The 21717-nt window shown below is 55.6% G+C and overlaps 2 protein-coding genes across 7 annotated transcripts in view; one reads left to right on the top strand and one right to left on the bottom strand.

Moving 5' to 3' along the window:
* The window catches only part of LOC112550127 (zinc-binding protein A33-like), a 24354-nt gene extending 5341 nt beyond the window's left edge, over positions 1-19013 (bottom strand). Inside the window, exons 1-2 of one of the 2 annotated variants that reach the window (XR_003093789.1) lie at positions 13575-19013; positions 9280-10282 (exon numbers count right to left, since the gene is read on the bottom strand). The gene's annotated coding sequence lies outside the window, so the exon portion shown is untranslated. Of the gene's footprint in view, positions 1-9279; positions 10283-13574 lie in introns of those variants that run through there. The other variant, XM_025202884.1, reaches the window with a different exon arrangement.
* GRB7 (growth factor receptor bound protein 7) overlaps positions 413-21717 on the top strand; it is a 55043-nt gene continuing 33738 nt past the window's right edge. For 3 of the 5 annotated variants that reach the window (XM_025202881.1, XM_025202882.1, XM_025202880.1), the window contains exons 1-2: positions 413-617; positions 5062-5152. In XM_025202881.1, coding sequence (XP_025058666.1) covers positions 462-617; positions 5062-5152 — 247 coding nt within the window. In that variant the 5' untranslated portion in view covers positions 413-461. Of the gene's footprint in view, positions 618-4407; positions 4432-5061; positions 5153-13285; positions 13457-21717 lie in introns of those variants that run through there. The other 2 variants (XM_025202883.1, XM_006022590.3) reach the window with 2 other exon arrangements.

Genomic DNA, 21717 nt, shown 5'->3' with positions numbered 1-21717 from the left:
GGGTGTGTGGGGGGGGGGGGGGGGGGAAGTGGCTCAGCCCTGCTCCTCACAGAGCTGGACTTGTCACTATTTGAAACATCCAGCCCTGTCATCTTACGCAAGTGTGAAATGCATGGGCTCCCAGGGCAGCTGCTACGTGTGTGAGCAGGGCTGCAAGGGGTATAGGCGGCGTGGCCAGGGTGGGGAGAGGGGGCGGGGAGGGAGCTGCCCACTGCACTGCCAGCTGAGTCATTTCAGAACTGGGGCTTGAAGCTGGCCAGATGGCGGCGGGGATGGCTGTAAATGCTTGGGCCCCTGTAACCAGCCCTTGTTAATGGCGGTGCTCACCAATTAAAGAAGGGAAGAGGGACAGGGGAGGGGGTGCTGCTGCCAAAGCCATAACAGAGGTGGGGACCCTGGGATTTATCCCCAGCGAGGGGCTCAGTGGTGGAGGCCACTCTGAGTGGCCGGCTCTGGCAGGCATGGATCGGGGCATGCAGGAGGGCCGGAGCTTTCCCTGGAAGAAGGCCGTGGGGGTAGTGTTTTGCTGCACCTGCCTACGGAAACGTGGCCCCCTGGGAAAATCACCCACGTGTCCTGAACGGAAGAGGAGCCGCAGCACAGCCTCCCACTGCAAGGTAATGCATCCATTCCTTCGCCCCAGGGGTGGCATGAGTGCCAGGGGAGCTGCATGGCCTGATGCCCAGTGGGGAGGGGGACCATGCCCCATCAGCACCCAGGGCCCCTTCTTTAGGATGGTGCCCAGGCATGCTGTTGCGTGCAAGCATTCTGAGTGCACATGGGCATGGGTCTGAGGGGGCAGGGGTAGACGGGCTTGTGCATGTGCGTGTGACTGGGTAGATAGGGGTGCCCCCACAGATCTACCAGCCAGGGAAGGTAAAGGGAGGACTGCCTGCTGAGCCACAGCCTAGGACCCACAGTTCCCCATGCCCTGACATTTGCCTGGCCTGTGCCCTTTCCCCTGAGTCCTGCACAAGCAGAAGCAGGCTGCTCATGGCACAGGCGCTTCCTGTGGCACAGGTGACCCACGTACCACCTCTCTGGGTATGTGCAGAGAATGGCCAAGCAGCCACCAGGGGGTGCTGGTGAGAGGGACCAGGCCTTGGTCCCAGCACATGAGAAGCTGTCACCCTTTTTTGCATCAAAGCTCCTTTGGCTCCTGCCTCCTCTTTCTACTGCTGGGGGCTTGGGGAGCACCTGCTGCCCAGCCCCCAGGGGCTCCTTTCTAAGCCAGCAGGGCTCAGGCCTATGGGAGCCAGGCACAACCTCAGCCCTTCTCCTTGCCTTCCTCCCCAGCCCTTCTTCTCAGCTCCTTCTCGCACGGCTGAGAAGGGCCTGTGTTCTGGTCTGTCCTGGGCTGCTAGCTCTGGCTGCCTCACTCAGTGGTGCATTACAGCAGTCCATGGGTCAGCCTCATTAGAAATAATTCATTAGAAAGACCAAGCTGGTTCCCATGGGAAGAACGGTTTCCCTTGGCCTTTCTCCTCTGCCTGCTCAGGACAGATTTTGGGCAGGTGTGGCTGCTTCTTCACATTGTCCCTGTGCATGTGTGTGTACGTGTGTGGATGCAAGCAGACAAGGGCAGGTGGACTGCCATGCTCACCAGCTGTGTGTGCAGGGGACACAGGAGACAGGCTTGGCTGCTATGGGGTACACTGACACCGGGGCTCCAAGCTGGAGTGTCCACTTCACTTTAGCCTGGCTCTGCAGGAGTTGGAGTGGGAGAGGGCGAGAAGGGGACTGCCAGTGGTTCTGAATTGGGCAGGGAGGGACTTTGCCAGAGTTCAGGCCTGGGACTTTCCTGCTTCGAGGGGACACTGCGGGGCAGCAGTTCTGCACAGGGCCAAGAGGGGCCATGACAGCAGGGCAGAGGAAAGGCCAGGCTGGAGCTGAAGGCAGTGAGACTCTGGCAGGGCTGTGCTCCAACTTGGTATGGCTCAAGGTGAGGGAGGGAGGGGCCCCTGATGCCTCCCACTGCTGCTGATTTATTGATCTTGGTCAGCATGGCTCCTAATTGGTGCGTGGGAGCCAAGATGGACAGCTGCACCTGGCACTTTAGGATTATGCAGCTGGTCAGTGGGTGGCCTGAGGCTGGCAGCCCAGGCAGTCACCCCTCACTGCCAGGTGGCTGCACGGCTGTATCAGGCTGATGCTACCTACCTCCCCTGTGCCTTACTCCATGGCCTCTGACCTATCCTGCACACCCCTTGAGCTACAAGAAGAGACCTTCTTCCACACCCAGGTCCCACGTGCAGCACCATCCAGGCTGCTGCCACCAAGCCCACATTCACTATGCCAGCCCCATCCCCCCAGCAGGCTGTTCCCACAGCCAGGCCCCTCTGAGTCAGTAGCGTAGGAAGGCTATGGCTGGCCCACAGCCTGGGCATGAGGGAAGCCCACAGACCCTCCCACAAATGCCAGGCCAGCTTAGGAGGTTTCTGGTAAGGAGAGGAATGCTGCACTCCGCCTGGGTGGAGTTGCTGGTACATATGGGGTTGTGTTCCCCACAGGTGGCACGGGGGCACGGAGAGGCTGAGAAGACAGCCTGCAGCACAGTCTGCCTTCCAGAAGCTCCCTGCTGCCACAGACTGCTCCCAGCCCTCGGGAAACCAGCTCCCCGTGCAGCTGGGTGGGTCATGGCAGAGGCATTTCGGGGCTGGCTGCCTTGGGCAGGCTCCTGGAAGTGCTGCTGCTGTCCAAAGGGTTCCTGGAAGCAGCTTTATGTTCTTAGAAACATAATATAAGCTGGGGCGTGAGGCTGTGCGGGAAGGGAGGTGGCAGCCTCACAGAGGCCCTGGCAGTCTAGCCAAAGCTGTAATTGTACAGCTACGAAGGATTTTTCTTTCCTTTAGATGCTGGGAACAGGCAGGGCTGACTGTTCCTGCTCGGCTGGCAAGACACAAGATCCCAGGGAAACCCAGGGCTCTCAGAGTCCAGGTGGGGTTAACTGTGAGGCTGGGACTGTTTCACACTGTGGGATGGTGGGAAGGAAAGGGGCCGGGGCGGAGGCACAGCTCCTATCCATCAGGGATGGCCTCCCCACTCCAGATGTTGTGGGGATTCCTTATCACTCCACCAGTCCTGGGTCTTATTCTCGACACTGGATCCCTGCTTTCCTTTGGGCAAGTCATAGGAGCCCTGTGTCCCTTCCTGTCTTGTGGGAATGACACCCACTCTTCCCTTTCAGCATGCGTTGAGATGCAGCTCTGCTGGGAGTTGAGGGCTGTGTCCTTGGTAGAGAAGGCACCTTGCATCTCTGCCTGGTGCAGTGGCTACAGCTGGCTTCCCTCCACGGGGACCATTCTGTATTGTCACCCTCCAGCATCAGAAGCTCAAATCCCCACCACACCCTCCTCTAGGTGAGCTCAACCCATCTGTGGCAGATGTACCAAGGCCCAGACCCTCACTCTGCACTTGGATTTTGGGGACACAAGCTTACAACCCCTGCTCTGTACTAGCCTGACATCACTTGTATCTTTCAGTCATCCAGAGGGGTTTGCACATGCAACCTTAGCCAGGACCTCCTCTCCCCATGCCACAGGGTGGCATCTGCTAGTACTTTCCACCCCATCTCCATAGCACTCTGCAGTCCTTCTTGGAGAAAAGCAGCATATGAATGCTCAGGGTGAAGCTCCAGCCTGTGATATATGCCAGGAAAACAATTCTGGAGAGGGGGAGGCTTGCCAGAAGGAGAATGTCAGTGAGTTGAACTGACCCCTTGATGAAAACTCAATGTAGCAAAGGCCGGTCTTACTGCTCTTGTTTGCTTAGCATGGGCATGTTGGGGATGGAGTTTAATCTAGTAACAGTAGGTGACTGGGGGTGAGGAGAGTCCTATTGACTGGGTCCTAATACTTTCTCAGGGAGGCAGGATCACTGAGTGGCTAGAGCAGGCAATTAAAAGGCAGGATTCATGGGTTCAGTGACCATTGATAAGAAGGTGAGAGCACAGGTCTGGCTGGCAGGGCTCCTGAGTTCCTTCTTCTGCTCTGCTACTGATTCACTGCATGACCAAAGACACATCACTTACCCTGCCCATGCCTCAGGTTTCCTCAGTTGTCATCACTGGCTGGTTTTAAGGCTGAATTCAGTGACTGTGAGCGCCAAGGTATGGTCCCAGGTGGGTTGAGGAGGTGGTGTGCCACTCTTGAGAAAGGCACTGCCCACTTCTCCAGAGCCCTGCAGAAGCAGGAACCTATCTCAAGCCTGTGGGGTGCCCTGCTGTGCCCACACAGTGCTGCCATCTCTATTCCCTCCTGCATGCAGCCAGCAGCAGCAGCGAGCTATAGCTGGGAAATTACAGCAAAGCCACAGCCCAGATAAGGCTCCCTGCTGGGGCTGGTGGTTTGGAACAGACATGGTGATAACTGCTGGGGACAGACTAGAAGAGGCAGACAGGGGATGCAAGAAGCCACGGGCGCCATGGGTGAGGTAGGGCAGCTCCTGGACTCTATGCCCTGAAGATGCTGGGGGATGGGGGAGCCTTGTTCCTCTCACCCTTTATTACTCTCTCTTCTTGTGGAAGTGTGTGTGTGGTGGGGGAGGTGGGGATCAGGAATCCTCCCTAGAACCTGGTAGGGGAAATCCTGGTGTCAGGACTGGCCATGTAAGGGGCAAGGAGGGGAGTGTTGTGGCCAACACTGAGGGTGTGTGTGTGTGTGTGTGTGTGTGTGAGTGAGATCCAGGTGCTTTCACTATAAGGGTCTTGGGGACTGCAGTGCAGTGACTATGGTGAGAACACGTGCCTGGATACCATGATGGTGGGCGCTGTGTGAGCATCTGCATGGACAGCCCCAGTGGATGGCTTGATGTGTGTTGAGGTGGGGAGGGAGGGGTCCTGCATGGTTCCCACAGCACCTTTGCAGCTGGCGTACTAGCTATTCCTGTGGCTGGCAGCAAGATGAAGGGGGAGCCGAGCCTGAGCTGCCCTGGCCCCAGGGCTGGGGGAGCTTGTGTTGCTGTTGTCCCTACTCAGGGGTTTCTCCCCACTGGTGGAATGGGGGTCTCCCGGCCTCCAGGGGGGAAGTGGGACTAACTCCTCCCTCCTGTCACCTGCTGCAGGAGAACACAGAGTTGGGGACCTCTGGGCGCAGACTTCGGGAGTGGATCCGTGGGAGACCTCACTGCCTCACCGCCCAGAACCAGGGCAAAGGTAAGAAGCTTGCTCACATCCCCACCTCTGTGTCATGGACCCTCACCAGGGAAGAGAGATCTGTGGGGATACAGCCCCCTCAGCCCCACACATGGGGGAACTGAGGCACAGAAAGAGGCAGGGCTAAGCTGATGAGGTTTCATGGTGGCAGAGCTGGGGGTGGACCCCAGGGTGGGGGCTCTGGGCACAAGTTCAGGCCCACCCATTTCAGTACCCAGACTTGGTGTGACAGCCCTGCCCCAGGCTCACAGGCTTCTGTCCCTGGACAGACTTTATGGGGAGTGTCTGCCACCCTTGTGCCTACTGCAGGCAACCAGTTGTGCCTACCACTGGCTCCTTATGTGCTCAGGAAGGGGCAGCATGTGGTCCAGTGCAGAGGTACCTGGACTGGGAGCCAGAAGCTGGTACTGGGTCTGGTACTGCCTCAAGGAAAATCACAACCCCTTTTTGGGCTTCAGTTTCCCCATCTGCCTCTTGCTAGCTCCTTATGGCAGGACCGGGACTGGTGTGATACCTGGCATGACAGTACCCTTTAGGGGAGATACATGGCAGGGGGTTCATGATCCATGGGCCTACTGTGCAGGGGCTGAGCTGGGGTGGGGGGAAGGGAACCCCAAAGCCTCTTGCCCCTGGTGAGAGTGTGACTGACAGCAGCAGAGTGACCACCCCCAAACATCACTGTGGCTCTGTCCTGCTATGGAGGGACCTTCTAAGTGGTCATGGGTGGGGACTGATACTTGTCTGCAAGGGGGCATGATGCTGTCAGCAGGGGGGGTGGGCTTTTGTACATGGCCCCTTGGCTCAGGTCCTCTGAGGGTCCCAAAGTGCACTACTCCCATCATTTTCATCAGATGTCAGTGGGAGTTTGATGCCTAAATCTCTTTGGAAATCTGGGCCTTGGGTGCTGAGATCTGGAATGAGACTTGCCAAACTCATCACACCCAGGCTACCAGTGAGAGCCCCAGATGGGTCTGACCAGCCAGAAAGGGAACTGACAGTGGAAGAAGCAATCTTCACAGGCCACATCCCCTCTGGCCCATTCCTCGGGGCTAGGTTTAAATATAGCAGGGCTGTGTCCCCTGCCCCTCCTTATGCCACCCAACCACGGGTGGGACACAGCTGGATCCAGCCCCTGGCTGGGGAGCTGTCTTCCTCTCCCTCCCTGGGGCTGGGCACTTAGCAGAGAATGGCACCAGTGGGGTTAGGAGGGGTTTATAACAACAGGAGAATGGGGCATTCCAACAGTGACTGCTTCAGGCTGGGGGACATCCACCCTCACACAAGGACCAGTAGACCAGCTGGGTGCTTTTCCCTCTAGGGTGGGAGGTTGATAATCCTTTGCCCATCCCAGCTCCAAGCAGGATCTCATTGGGCTTTGGGAAGAGGTTTCCCCTCATGACACTACCACCTGCAGCAGCACATGGGGTCCACACTCCTCTCCTTGTGGCCTCCTCCACAAGGGCCCTTCTCCTCCCCAGCCCCAGCCCCAGCCCCTGTCCCCAGGGCTGAGCTCTCCTGGCATGAGCTGGAAGCTGCCCCTGTGGCTGGCACCTGGCCCTGGCCCTTGTGACCAGATCCCCGGGCTGTGAGGAGGGGTTGCTCCACTCCCAGCTGGACACATGCTGACTGTTGCTAAATGATTTCTCCAGAGGGTGCCAAACACCATCCCTCAGTGGCGATCCATGCTCTGAGGGGGAGAGGAAGGGGACGAGGGTACCTGGGGCCAGAACTCACAGGGACCCACGGAGTCTTTTATGGGCCTAATAATAATATCTATCCATTGCTCCCCATCCACCCCTGTTATTGATTCCAGAGTCTCTCCCAGGTTTTTCCCAGGGCTCCCACCATACCTGTGTCCCAGCTTAGTCTCCCCAGCCATTTCCTGCATCCCAGAGCTGCACTGAGTCCTCTCTCAGGCTTCCTTGTCTCCAACCTGGAGCATTTTGTCCAGCTAGCTGTGTTGCACAGGGAAGGAGAACTGATGGGAGTTGGGGATGGAGAATCAAATCCACTCACTGTGCGGTGCCGTTGGGAAGCATTCTGATTAAACACTGCACGTTGCAAGCCTGGATCTGATGGGGCCCAGAGGGCTTCAGGCACCCCCTGCTAGCCCCTAGATGGGGGTCTTGCACAGGGAAGTCCAGCTTCTACCACTGGGGACCTCTCTCTGAAGGCACAATGGGAGTGCAATGGGGCTGGAGTGCTGCCCCTCAGCCAGCAGCCTGTGTAATTGCAACACATGGATACAGGGGAGAAGAGGCTGTTCATGGAGAGGAAAAAGGCCCAACACTCACTGCAGGCTTCGTAGCCACAGCTGCACTGCCTCCTCCCTCCCCCTTTCCCCACATAGCTATACCAGGCCTCAGCTACCAAGGGGACCTCTTCCTACCCCAGCTCCCAGTCCCCAAATACCTGTGCTAAGTGAGCACTGCTGCTACAGACACCCCTGAGACATTGCACTAGGCAGTATGCTCTGAGTTCTATCGCAGCAGAGGGCTAACAGCCAGGGCTCCTGGGTTCTTCCCATCTCTAGGATGGTAATGATGTGTAGTGGTTAGAACAAGGGTGGGTAGGCTCTAAGCCAGGACTCCTGGGTTCTGTTCCCAGTTCAGGGCCAGTAGTGTGACAATGTGATTATAGCATAGGTGGGGATGCAGAGCTAGGTCTCCTAGGTTCTCTTCCCATTGCCAGGGTGGTAATGAGGTACAATGGTTAGAGGAGCGGTGGGCAAGCTGTGAGCCAGAGCTCCTGGCTTCTGTCTCCGCTCCATTCATGACTTGCTGTGTGATCTCAGGCCACTTCCTTCCACCTCAGTTGTCCCACCTGAAAAATGGGGCACCCCAATCCTTACACCCCCAGGGAGTGCAGGGGGCAAATGCTTGCGCAGCTCTTTGGGGAAATGTGATATGGGGACTCAACACTACTGGGACAGCTGGAATCAGAGCTGGGGAATCTGCAACCTCCTCCCCTCTCCTCCCTACTAGCAGTCCAGCATCTGTGAGGAGTGATGGTACCAGCAACTCTACCCACTATGCTGAGCCTGTGACACACAGAAGACAGTCCCTGCCCCACATGGCTTACAGCCTCAGTAGAACAGCTGGGGAGACTGAGGCACAGGGCTGCTTAGTGACTTGCCTGGTGGCTTGTGTCCTCAGAGAAGGGGCAGATGCTGGGATATGGCTGGTGCCCCTGCTGGTGCTGGGAGGTTCTGGATGCCCTGGGCCATCTGAGGCATTTCTCAGCAGCAGTCTGAGCCATTCTTGGCCAGGACAAGAGCAGGGTTGTGGTAAAGGCCCAGAGCTGGAAGCCAGGACTCTTGGGTTCTGTTCCTAGCTCTGACTTCATGCACGTTACAATGTGGCAGAGTCTGAGGGGACTCTGGGTTTAATTTCTGATCCAGCTAAAGCTTGTCTGTCTGATTTCTGCCAAGGGGCCCAGCCTGGCAGCTAGGACCCTTGGGGTCTAATTCCCAGGGCTACATGCCTGGTTTCTCATTCTGTAAAAGAGCAGTGGCATCTGTCCCCTCTCCCACTGTGGGGCTGAGTGAATGCTTGTGAAGGATGTCAAGAGCCTGCCTAAGCGGCCAGTAGTTATCCTTTTGGAGGCTCTGGTGTCCTCTCCATCAGGAAGATGTAATATTGCGATTGTCAGTAGAGGGTTTTGGATGCCCTCAATCAACATGGCCCTCAGGCCCCTTTTGCACCAGACCCACAGCACAGTGAGGGCTTTTCTCACTGAGTTATCGTGCAGGGAGGGTGAACACACAGCGCTCCACACAGAGGCTGCTCCTGCCTTAAGGCATGGACCCCTCTCCTCCCTCCTCAACTCCAGGACAAGGGCCCAGGTGCATCCTGGGAAACTCCTCCTCCTCTCAAGCCATTGAGCAGAACAGGCAAGGTGGTGCCAGGCTCAATGAAGCAGTGCCTGAGCCAGGCTGGTGCAGGGGGCGGGGTGTGGGTCAGGTTCCCAGTGGCTGGACCCCGCTAAGGGCAGTGGATTGGAGGGACGATTCATGGAGCATTTAGTCTGGGGATGTGGGCTGGTTACTGAGCTCCAGTTCTCCGTTCAGAGATCCCAGGTCCTAGGGGGTGGAAGGGCATGGCTGTATCTCAGCCACAGCCTGGGGGATCCAGGCAAGAGCTGACCCTAGCGACCTGGGTGCTGCACAGAAACCCAGCAAGTGATAGTCTCTGCCTCCAAGAGTTCCCAGTCCAATGTGGGGTGGAAGGGGAAACAGGCACGGAGCAAGGAAATTGACCTGCGCATGCCTAGATTTTGGGGGTAAGGCTCAAGTGGGATGGGGAGCTTGGGAGAGCCCAGAGTGCTGAGATGGGGTGGAGCACTGAGCAGTGGAAACTCAGAGGCTGTTAGGAGCACTGGGGGATCCATGCCCAGCTTTGCCCTTTCCCAAGCTGTCTCCTTCTGCCCACACAGGGGGCCATGGGGCAACGAACACTCAGGAACCACTTGAGAGCCAAGCTTTTCACTCGGGAACCACCTTACCCATTGCAATGGCTTCTCAGTGGTGCAGCTGGGGGGCAATGCTTGCGTCTTGAATTTTGAATATTAATCCCTGTGGGTTGCACAAGGTTCTGGTGGAAAATGCTGCTCCAACACTTCGTTGGGATTTATGACTCAGCTGCCACTGCTGACTGGACTCACGGGCTCTGGCAAAATCATCCCTGGAGCCGCAGCTTTGATCAGAGGCAATGGCCTGCAGGAGGCGCCACTGCAGCAGCAATGACCCATGGGTGCAAATGGGCATGAGCGCCATGGGTATCAGTCTGAGACTGCGTATGGTGCATTTTTCTCTATTGTCTGCCCCTCACCTGGGCGCCTGGTCACTGTCCCCTGATGAGTGAGAATTGCTTGAGGCCCCTGCATTGTTTATTTCCCAGATAGCTGTCCTGGCAGCAGAGGTCCATGGCCAGGTATTGGGGCATCAGCTTGGCTCAGCAGAGGGGCACCTTCGGTCTGCTCTGTCATAGCTAGAGAGATCAGCTCAGAGGGACCAAGCCTGTCAGGGTGAGTCAGAGCCACATCCAGCCCATGGCTGGTGAGCAGTGTGGTCAGTGGCACCAGGGCCAAGGAGATGGTGCCACTTGGAGCTGGCAATGGGAGCACAGGCACCTGCAGTGAAGGGCATATTATATAGAGAGGGTGCCCCACAACAGCCCAGCCTCCCTGCTCCCCTATCTGTGCCCAAACCTGCCTTCTTCCATGTGTGCCCAGCTAGCACCTGGCATGACATGATGGCACTGTCCAGGGGTCTCTTCCAGGGCCTGCCTCTCTCTCTTCCCCACCCCCACCCCCCTGGCAGGGTAATGAACACCCTGCAGGTCACTCAAAGCAAGCAGAGCTACCCTACCCCTTGTGGCTGGGCCAGGCCACAGGGGGCTGCCCATTTTCTGCCCACCCCCACAGCGAGGCCAGAGTGGTGCATGTCAGATATACATTGCTTTTGGCCAGGGCCCAGGCTGTGACGGGATGCTGTGCATGCACATTATGAAATCCATAACAAGAATGCTGAGTAATGCAGCTGCCAGCCTGTCTGTGTATGGTGCCCCCACAACCCAAACAGGCTCAAAGGGGCCAGGGAGGGGACAGAGATCAGACCAGGGGAATAGGGTGCTCAGGACAGTGGGAGAGCCCAGAGCTGGGGTCACAGGGCCTGGTGGTCAGGCTTGAAGGGCATAAAGGTGAACTCAGGGTGGGGATGGCAGGGGTCTATAGGTCAGGAGTGAGGGAACTGGGAAGGAAAGCCAGGACTGGGGTGACAGGAGCTGTGAGTCAGGTTGAGCGAATCTTACTCAGCATCTCCCCCCTCCCATGCTACGAGTGACCTTCTGTGAAGCTCAAAGCCCCTGTGACCTCCCTCACTGCCTCCTCCCCCAGCACCTCATTGTTTCCAGACAACTCCAGGAGTCCAAGAATTGGAACTGCTCCCAGGAATCCAGCTGCCTCCCAGGGTGGGCTGGCATAGGTGTATAAAGGTCCAAGGGTAATGTGTGCCCATTGCTCTTTGGTAGAGTCAGCGTAGGAATAGACTGACCTGGCAATGGGCTGAGGGTATCAAGGACACAGATGGATCCCACCAAAAGAAAGTGGCCTCTGTTCTTTGTGGCAAGACAGGTGGGGATAGGTCATAGCGTAGCTAGTTCTTTCCTCCACAGAGCTGAGGTGGTCCATAAAGCCAAGGAAAGACTCGGGTGTGGGTCAAAGCCACCTGCAACTCCCGGGGCCCAACATCAGCTTTAGTCTATTTGTCTCCTCAGCAGGGGTAAACAACTGAGCATGAACGACTGGTGCCTCCTGTGACTGGGGTGGCAGCATGGCAGTGGGTGGGGGCCGCCTGCAGCTGCTGCCAGCGGTGTCAGCAGCAGGAGGGGTGCGGGGTGTAAGCAGTGACTGCCCGCAGAAGCCGGCGGTGGCTTCGGTGGCCGCCAATCTCGGGGGGGGCATGTGCCCCCCCCTCCCCCGTGTGCCCCTCCTATGCGTAGCCTATGACTGGGGGAAGCACCTCTCAGATGCATGCTCCACAGAGCATGGAGAGGGGGAGGCACAAACCCAGGGATTCCCCTGGGTTTTGTGGGGTTAGCCAGGGGAGCTCAGAAAGCCATGCTGCAGGACAAAGAGGTTCCTTGACTGCCCACAGGGCAAGGAGGTGAAGGAGCCCACCTGGGCCAGGTAAGGCCCGGAGGGGAATGCAGCCTGGCAGTGGCTGGCAGATGCCAGGGAACATTCCTATCAGGGCTGGGCACGGCACTGGTCGTGTGTGTTGTGACAACCTCGCATGACCCAGGTGTGGTGTGCAGGGCCATCTCACCCACGGAGACCTTGGGGCCTGACTGTCTGTGTGTTGGGAGGAATCTGTTTTTATGTTGCTCAATGCTGGGCCAGGCCCTGCTCTGAGCCGGATCCGGGATCAGATCGGGGCCTGTTTCCTGGCTGGCAAGATTTCAGGAGCCCAGCAAACACACAAGCCTCAGGAGGGAACTGTTACAGCCGATGGGAGATGTGCCCAGAGACCTGTGGGGTAGTCTCCAGGGGGCACCACTGCCCAAATCCTGATGTGCCCTTCTTGCCAGGGCTCAGGGAAGTCTGGGGTCTCCAAAAATTGTGGCCAAGCTCCCAGGCACCAGAGCCCCAGTCCCTACTGCAACACAGGCCCTCCAGGGTGACCCCTGGTGGTGACTGTGTGCACTGCAGGCTGTGCCAGCCCTGCTGGGAGCTCCAGTCCCTCGGAGACAGCCACTCCCTCGGCTGCATGGCACTAGAACAGCTCCGCCAGAGCCATCTGGCATGAGGCCTCATGGCCCCCACGGGGGGCCTGGAGTTAGAAGGAGGAGGGGGATGGGCATGTGGATCTGGGATCTCTCCCCTCCTCCCCCAAGCTACCAGTGGTCAGCTCTGTGGCAGGAAATCCCTGACATTGTAACTGATTTTGGCCATCCCCTGGGTGCAGGGGTGAGGGCAGCTTTGTTCCCATGGACCCAGCTGGGGTGCTGGGCCAGGTCAGGCACCAAACAGAACCCAGCTGGGAGAGGAGTTGAGGGGTGGGGGGGATACTGAGAAGACCCCAGTCCTTCCCTGGTTTTTCAAAGACCCAGACATACCCACCCTGCCTCACAACACCGAGAAGGCCCCCCACCCCAATCCTGTCTGCCTCCCCACATGCTCTGAGTGGCCCTTTCCCTCCCTAGGTGGCCCTTGGGCCCTGCCTAAGCCTTTTAGGAGGCATTCTCTAGACTGTCCCCCAACTGGGGCAACAGGGAGGGCCCCCAACCAACATCACCCAGAAACAGGACTTGCCCAGGGCAGTGGCAGTCCCAGGCTCTTTCCCAAGTCCTAGGGGCTGATTAAACCCATGGCCCAGCCCTATAGCTGCTTCCCACACCCAAGACATCCCATGAGGAGTCCCCACAAAGCACCAACACTGGCCAATGCACACAACATCCCTATAAGTGTGTCAGACCCACTGGGGGCACCCCGTTGCCCTCCTGGAATCTGCTGGTGCCAGGAGATGGGGCTGGGCACAGGGCAGGCAAGGGTTATCAGGAAAGCGGCTCAGTGAAGTTCACCGAGTTAATAGCAAAGCAGGCAGCCTGATCCGGGCCCCATCCCAGCACCTGTTGTGGGGCCTTGTGTTGTTGCTCGCACCGGCCAGTCGGTGATGTCAAGCAGGGGGCGTGGGCTGCCAGCAGCCGGGGAGGCAGGTAGATAAAGGATTACAGTGAAACAGGAATCCCCAGTTTTGCCGTCAAGCCAGCAGGTCTGTGCATCTCTGCCTATCATCGGGGCCAGGTAGGAGGCTGTTTTGATCCCCCTCTTCCTGATTCTCGAAGACCCACCGGGTGCAGCTGGCAATGTAGGGGGTGTGTGTGTGTGTGTGTGTGTGTGTGTGTGAAGAGGAGCAACTCACCTGTGGTAGGCAGGGACTGGAGTAGTTTTGCGCTGGGAGCAGCCTCCTGGTTTCTTTCTCCTTCCCTATCCTTTCTCTTTCGTTCTAGCATTTCTTTGTCCTCCACTTTCTCTGTTTCTTCCACTCTCCATTACTCTTTTTCTTCCCTTCCTTCCTCCTCTTATCCTCTAGCTCTTCCTTCTCCATAGCCCCATCTGCCCCTTTCCCTGGCCATCCCCCCAAAATGGCCCCTTTGCTCCCTCTCTTCTTGTTCTCTGCTCCCTACCACCCGCTCACCCCAGCCAAGTGAATGAGGTTACTGGGGGAGAGAACTGTGAAGCCTGAGGTGGGTGGACTAGGGAGGGACCCAGGTCTGTGCGGGGACAACACAGTGCCTTAATCCTAGTGTGTTTGCAGAGGTGGGGGATGGAGGGGAGCCAGGGAGGTATGCGCCGGAGGGAAGGATTCCAGACAGGCACCTGTGGCTCCCCAGGGCTTCCGGGTGCTAGTGGGCACCGAGCAGAAGCTAAGAAAGCCAGAGCAGTCTCTGCGGCACCATCACTGGGGACAGAAACTCGTCTCTGGGTGGTGGGGTAGATCTTGAGTTTTTGGGGTGAATCCTGAGTCTGGCTCCAGAATAGTGGCCCTGCTTGTTAGTTTTGGGGCAGAGACAGAAGTTCAGCACCCAGGCGTCTCCCTCTCCCTGCACCAACCCTGCCATGGAGATCAGTTTTCTCCATCTCTCCAGATGCGGGGTGTGACTCGGGGAACCTGGCATCTCCCCCCATCTCCCGGGATTTTCCCCAGGAGGCCATAAGGTGCCCACTGGAGCTGGTGATGGACAGGACAGGTTAGGGGCACCCTGTTGAACAGAGGTAGTTGGTAGTGAGTAATCTGCTGCTGGCATGTGCTGACCTGATGCTGTGGTGATGGGCAGGGGGAAAGGGCGTAGAGAGACAGCAGGCTGGGGTGGTGAGGGTGTTTCTGAGGCATGTTGCTCCCTGGGCCTGTCACAGAGGGGCTGGTAATAGGTGGGAATAGCAGTGGTTGGAAGATGAATACAAGAGCCTGCCAAGAGCACTGGCATGAAATAGCGCAGTAGCAAGGGAGACCCCACTTTTAGTCCTCTCTCCCCAAAAGCACACTAGGCTAGATCAGCTCAGAGTCAGTGGGGGCCCTGTGGAGGCCTGCTCGGATATAGCTGCTCAGGACTGGGTGCTCTATGTGGGCCAGCTGCCCAGGGACCCCGTGGTGAGGAGACAGGCCACTGGGGCTCAGACCTGTCTCTCCATCCCTGACCCTGGGTTTTAAGGGAACCAACAAACACCATGTCCTGAGTGGCGCTGGGCATGAAGAAGGCTCCAGGCTCTCTCACCAGCCTTGCGGCTTTATCCCCAGTGCTCCATCTCTTCTCCAGGTGCCTGTTGCAGGTGTGCCGGCTCTCAGTGACTGCTCAGCATATGGGCACATCTGTTTTTCTCTAAGGGCATATAGTGAGGGCAGCTAAGCAAGTGGCTCCCCTGTGTAGAGCACTTACAATCTGCCTCTGGTAGAATAAGATGCGGGGGCTTCTCTCCCCCACCACACCAGTCAGCTGGTGCTGTTCATTCCTGCAGTCAGTACCACACTGGCTTTCCCAGGAGTGAGCAGTCTGTTGCTTCATTCAGGGTGGCAGGGTCATCTCCCTGGGGAAAGCTTCTGTGGCTGAGCAGCCAGGGTGCTGGGGGTAGACACACACACATTACTGATTAAAGCCCCTGACTTGCATTTATGCGGGGCCGCAGTGGGGCGTCCCTGCTGGACGGCCTCTTACTGGGCGGGAGGGATTAAATGCCCCATGACACCCTCCCATGCTCTTCCGCTTAGCCAGACACAGAGAGAGCCCAGTTCCATGCTGACCAGGCCACTCAGGAGCAGAGTGACACTGAGTTCCAGCTGGGGGTGGCTGAAGCTTCCAAAGCCATTGCAGAGGCCTGTGTAAGCGGCTGGACTGCTGTGGCTGTGTGATTCATGTTTAAACTTCACTTGGCTTTGTGGGCATCTTGGGTTTTAAAAGATTCCAGATCCTGGGTGGGGGAAGTTCTCTGGGGACCAAAATCCTTGAGCCTGCAAAACTAGTGATTATTGTCTGCCGTGTGTTAACTGCCAGTGACATGAATGGTGTGCTGGGTCTGAAGCTTCAGGTACTGTAAACCTGCCTAGATTCATCAAATGATGGGGGTTTACATCAGCTGAGGAACAGGCCTGTTGCCCCTGCCCCCCACAGTTTTCAATTCAGATAGAAGAGTCCTGAAGAGTTACTACTTCCAGAACCCACAGAACACTGGGACTATCTGAATTCTGTAACCTAAGTTCTGGATTGTTGTTGAAGTTCTAGAACTCCAGTGACTTAGAACCCAAGGAGTTCCAAGATAGTCCAAATGCTGGAACCCAGTGTTCTGAGCCCCTCCAAATTCTAGAACCCAGGGCTCTAAGATCCTCTGAATCGTAGAGCTCCCCAAAGCCTCAATGTGCTGAACTGGAGAATCCACAGCACGTGAGCAAATCTTTGTTCAGAGCAGTTCAGAACTCATGGGGCGCATGCTTTTCTCTGTATCATGCAGAGAAATGCATGCTTTTCTCTGAAAGGCGCATGCATTTCCTGGTGGCATGCTTTTTTCCTGGCTTGGCTGGGATGGTGGTACCATGCAAGGGCTGGGTAGTGGTCTGAGATGAAGAGAGTCAGACTCTCCAGCTATCCATAACAATCTTGCCCAGTGTACTTCCTGTCCCTCCCCTCCGTTGTTTACATGATTCTCAGGTTTCATGATGGTAAATGCAAATCATAATGAACCTGGTGCATTTCAGATGAGATGTAAAACTGAGGTCCATTTTGGCTATTGAAGTTTGCCTATAGCTTGGGTTTGAAGCCCAGTATTGTAGCCAGTATTTTTCCTGTTTCAACCAGACACAGGAATCTTCACTTCCCATCCCAAACTCTTGGGTAGTATTGCTGTGACTGTTAAAACAGCAGCCATGTTCTACCCCAGAAGCAGCTGCATTTCAGCACTGGGTGAGAAGATTTAAGGACTTAGAAAGGCCAAACTGTGATCTTCGTTCGACTGGCATTACGTTCAGAATAAGCGAGGCCATTCTGGAGTGAAGCCAGTGAAACTGAGTTCTGCAACCCGCCCATTGTTTGGAAAGTGCTTTAGTAAGCGGCTGAGATATGTGAGGTCTGGGAACGGCTCCCTCCTCAAGAACACCCATGACCTTTCAAACACAAACAACTTGGGAAGTCTCTCCAGTCCCTGGAGGGCAGTGAGCAGTAGCACAGGGGACCTTGACCAGAGACAGGAGATGAACTCTGAGCGTCCTGCTTCAGCAGCCTGGAAGCAGGGTGTGTAGGGGGAAGGGGGAGAGAAAAACACACCCTCCACACTGGAGACTGTAAATAAGAAATGAATGATTAAACCTAGAATCAATGAGCCTCTCAGCTTGGCACATTGAAAAAATTAAACTTTAAATGGGCAAGCTTGGTCTAGGGCTCACTGTTACTGTCTTTATACTAATTTATCGGAGGGAGAAAGGAGGGGTTTAGAGGAGGGGCACACAAGCCACTGTGCATATGTGTCTGGGTGGGTGGTATGCCTCAGTGGTTAGGGACATGTATGATTCTAGCTGTGCATCTCTTTTGTACGAGGGCAAATGTATGTGTGTGTTTGTGCCTGTGATCATGTGTCTCTGTATTTGTGTGATGCACCTGTGTGTCTGGATGGGTGTGGGTTTGTGTGCTGATGCGTAGGTGGGCGTGTTTTGTTTGTACCCTGCTCAGTAGCTTTGCCTGTAGCCAGGAAGTAATTTTCCTGGGTTTGGCTCCCAGGAACAGAGCCTAATAGCTGACAAATTTCGGGGTGGGCGGCTCTGCCCAGTTCCCTGCTACAGTAATAAGTGGCCTAGGCCTTTTAGATTCCACACCGAGGAACCTGGATTTCCGGAGGATGACAGCATTTCCAGAAACATGGATATCCTCAAAGAATCCATCTGTCTATTCATGCTCTTCCTTTCACTGTAAATTGTTCAAAGATGAGAGACAGTTGCTTTCAACTCCGCTTTTTGCTTCACTGGGGACAGTGTGACACTCCTACCTTCCCCCCAGCTTCTCTGCAAGCTTCATCATTAACTATCACAGGCAGCAAGCAGCCCCCCACCACACACTTCAAGGCCTAGTTGGGGCAACCATCCCCAAAGACTGGTTCAGAAGCCAGGCATGGGATTTAAGGGAAATGGATCTCTCCTTCAGGAGTCAGAGGTTGAGAATCCCATGCTCCTGTCCCAAGGGGCTACTCTCCATATGAACAGGGGAGTAGGTCAGTGAGGCCAAGGTGAGTGCTGAGCTCCTGGGGCCAGCAGGGCCTGCAAAGTCCTCAGCAGTCTGATACCAGGCAAATGCTGCTCCCTCATTCCCTTATTGAACTCATCAGCCAAAAGCCAGCCCTGGTGACCTGGTTTATTTCCATCTGTCTCTGGTTTCGTTCCATGCCATGACTCAGACATATCACCAGTGCCTAGCTGATAGGGAGAAGTTCCAGTCCACAGGGTCCTCCTCACACTTCACCCAGCTATGGATCAGGAATGAAGGTCCCTGGTGGGACAATATAGATCAGTAAGGGGCATTATTTTGCAAGATCAGGCCTTCCACTAGAGAATTTGGCTTTTGGAGACTCTGCTAGAGACAGGATATGGGGTAAGAGGTTTCACTGACGCAGGTGTGGCATCCCTATGCATGATTCTCCTCCCTCTTGCTGCAGTTTGATGCTGACATTCTCCTGTTCATCCAGGAAGCTCTTCCTTATTTACACTGGTATAGGAAGACTTACGGTCCCCAGGTCCAAGCACTGGGTTGTTTCAGTGGTTACTATCACACTTGGAAGGGGCTGGATCTTGTATTGTCTCAAGCCATCCCTGGCAAAGAACTTTAGTGGAGGCAGCACTATGCCTCCCAAAGTACTCAGAACTAAGAGGGAAGAATTGGTGGAGGAAAAAGGAACAGAGTTACAAAGAAGCCATTTGGAAGCCATGAGGACTACAGGTAAATCCTGGCAGAGCCTGTTGGGATCAGCTCTTTCTATGGCTTGCTGAACAGTATACCTAATCGCTTACTCTATTTTGCCATATCTAAATGAGAATTCTGGGACTTATTTTAGAAAATATGTAGAAGGATGGATGGATGATCCCAGGACCTACTGAGACTAGCTTCTGGGTCTGTGTCTAAGCTGCCATTTAAAAATGTGCTAACAGGTACATTTCTACACTGTTCTGAAAGAACTAGTCCACATGGCACCCATCAGATATCATAGTATCTGGGCATCTCAGACTCGCTGGTATGTTCATGCTCAGAACACCTCTGAGAGACAAGACAGTGCTATTGTTCCCGTACGATACCCCAGGGGTGGGCAATTATTTAGGCATGAGGACCACTTAGGGAGTTTTGGTGAGTTGTTGCAGGCAAGGTCAGCACCTCTTCCCTCTGCAACTGCTCACCAAAACTCCCTAAGTGGCTCTGCCTTGTACCTGGCCAGGCAGCTGGGCTGGGGCTGCAGGCAGGTAGAAAGCAGCATCTGGGAACAGGGTGGGTGGGCATGGCCAGGGGTGGGATCTTGGGGCAGTGACAGTGTCAGGCTGGGGCCGGGGGCATAACCGTGATCTGCTGCCTGCATGCCCCAGCCCAGAACTAGCACCCATAACAGGCATGTGGGGAGCAGATCATGGCTCTGCCCTGGGCCCCAGCCTCACACTGTGACTGCTCTGTGATCCTGCCCCCACCCACCTGTCCTGCTCCCGGCCACTGCTCCCTGCCTGCCCATAGTCCCATGCCTGCCGCCTGGCCATAGGAGATTCCTCCCTAGCTTGCTCCGGTGACCTTACGGATGAGGATAAGTGAAACTTGGGGGCATCCAAACCCCAAGTTTCTGGGCTTGGGCCTGCATGTAGGATGCCTGCCAAAGGATTTGGAAGCATCTGAAGCCCCAGGTGGGGGTGGAGGATGTTTGCTGGTAGTAGGGCCACATTTGGTTCTTGAATGACTCATGGATTTGGAATTGATTTGGCTGATTTGACTTGGAACATGAAAAATTTTCCTTAAAAAAAAAAATCCTGCCTATCTGCGTCCCACTCCTGGTGGTGGGTGGGCTGAGGTGCCTAAGCAGCAGGGCTGGGTCCAGCAGCAGTTGGAAGGAGGTGCTGCTGTTGTGGGGGCTGCTGGGAAGCAAGTCCGATTGCTGCGCCGCCCCAGCCCTGCTGTACATCTGGGGATGGTGGAACCAGCCACTCGCTCCACAGCCCAGGCTGCCACTAGGGCCTGGGCCAAGTGGGGCCAAGGGACCCACTATGGACTGGACAAAATCCCTTGGTGGGCCGTGTCTGGCCCGTGGATATATTTTGCCCACCCCTGCTATATCCAGATCCTAAAAAGTCCTAAATGCTTTCAAGGATCTGGGCCCGAGAGGCATTTTTAAAGGTATTTAAGCACCTAGATATCCAGACAGGTGTTTCAGAAGTGCAGCAGCTACCTTTCAACATCGACCCCTAAGTGACTTGCCCAAGGTCAGACAGCCAACAGAAGCCTGAGACTCTTGAGTCTCCACCCAGGCCTCTAAAAGCTCTTCTTCTTTGTTCCTGAGTGTGGATGATTGCATTTTGCAAGTCCTCAGGGAAGGCTCAGCTTCATGGGGCACAGCGTTGTCACAGATAGTATCCTAACCAGTGGCTGTGGGATTGGTCAGTGTGACCAACACTAAAATCTTAGACGTGTACTTAGATGACATCTCCCCGATACGTTTCCCATGTACTTGTGTCAAACTGTGAAAGGAACAGAAAAGCTGCCTGGTAGCTAATACAACTAAGATAGTTTGCCTCCCTGGGCCACATTCACATAAACGTCCTTGGAAGCGCAGCTTTATTTCATGATAGAACTTTCCAAGTTAACTGTGGAAGCAGCACCCTGGTGCTAGGATCCCCCAGCTGGATTTTCAAAAGCACCTGAGATGATATAGGAACACAAATCTTGCTGCAAGTCAATCCAGGCCAGGCTCCTGCATCCTGTAGGCCATGTGGAGAAGTCACATACTTAGAGCGTGATTCGTTTGTGAAGGAAGAAAGTGATTATCTCTGGTGGGGAAACATGCTGCTGTGGCTTCTTCTGTGCAAGTTGCTATTGTCAAAGATGAAACCAGGGTGAGAGGTAGAGATAGGTGAGGCTGATGCTTTGCATTGGTAGCAACAGTGTCACCTCTGAGCATTACCCTTCTTGCAAAGAGTCAGTATCTTCCCACCTCTTAATACAGTTGGGGAAATGGAGGCACACAGAGGGGAAATGAATTGTCCAGGGTCACCCAGTGACTCAGTGGTAAAGCCATGTCCTGCGCTCAGGAGTCCCCACCCAACCTCTCTCTCCCCCAAGCCACAGGCTTCAGTCATATAGACTAGCTACATAGATGGGCCCTACACCAGCAGACGCATCTATGAGGACAACGGGTGTTTCTTCTGTAGAAAATTCTGCTGTGTTTGCAGTCTCTGACTAATCAGGGGACTCTGACCCCAGGCTCTGTGCATATCTCTGTGTCCCTCGGGGGCTCTCCTCTAATCCGGCTCATATTTTTCTGTCACTGTGCAGTACAGTATGTGCTTGAAGGGAGGGCTGGAAAGTGGCAGCCGTGCTGGGCTCAGTGCCACGCACAGACGTGTCTCCATGAAACTGCCTAATCCACTCAGTATGTCTCTGGGTGACATACCTGGTCTAGCCTGGCTCCAGGGATCTGGCCTCTTCCCATAGCCTCTCCCTTCTCCCTGGTGCCACTGTTGGGGCAGATTCCTCCCCCTGCATGGATTCAATTTCCCAGATCAGAGCTACACCTCAAGAGTTTTCTGCTGAGCCCCGGGAGGTTTGGTTCTCTGCTGAGCACCACAGTTGTGCTCAGCACTATACAGACATGCAGGTAGGCTCTACCCCTCCTCCAGCTCCTCCATGGTCTCCCAATTGGGCCCCATTTAGGAGCAGCAGAAATAGGAAAAGGCCTGATGTCACCATGCTCTGGAGCGCCAGCTTGGGGGCTCCCCAGGCTCACCTAGAGAGTTGTGTGGCTAGGGTGAATCTGCACACTGGTCGTTCTCTTTTTCCCACAAA

Source organism: Alligator sinensis, unplaced genomic scaffold, assembly GCF_000455745.1.
Source record: "Alligator sinensis unplaced genomic scaffold, ASM45574v1 scaffold886_1, whole genome shotgun sequence".
Taxonomy (NCBI): Eukaryota; Metazoa; Chordata; order Crocodylia; family Alligatoridae; genus Alligator; species Alligator sinensis.
Note: the sequence above shows the minus strand (reverse complement) of the source record. Positions and strands in the feature narration are given on the sequence as shown.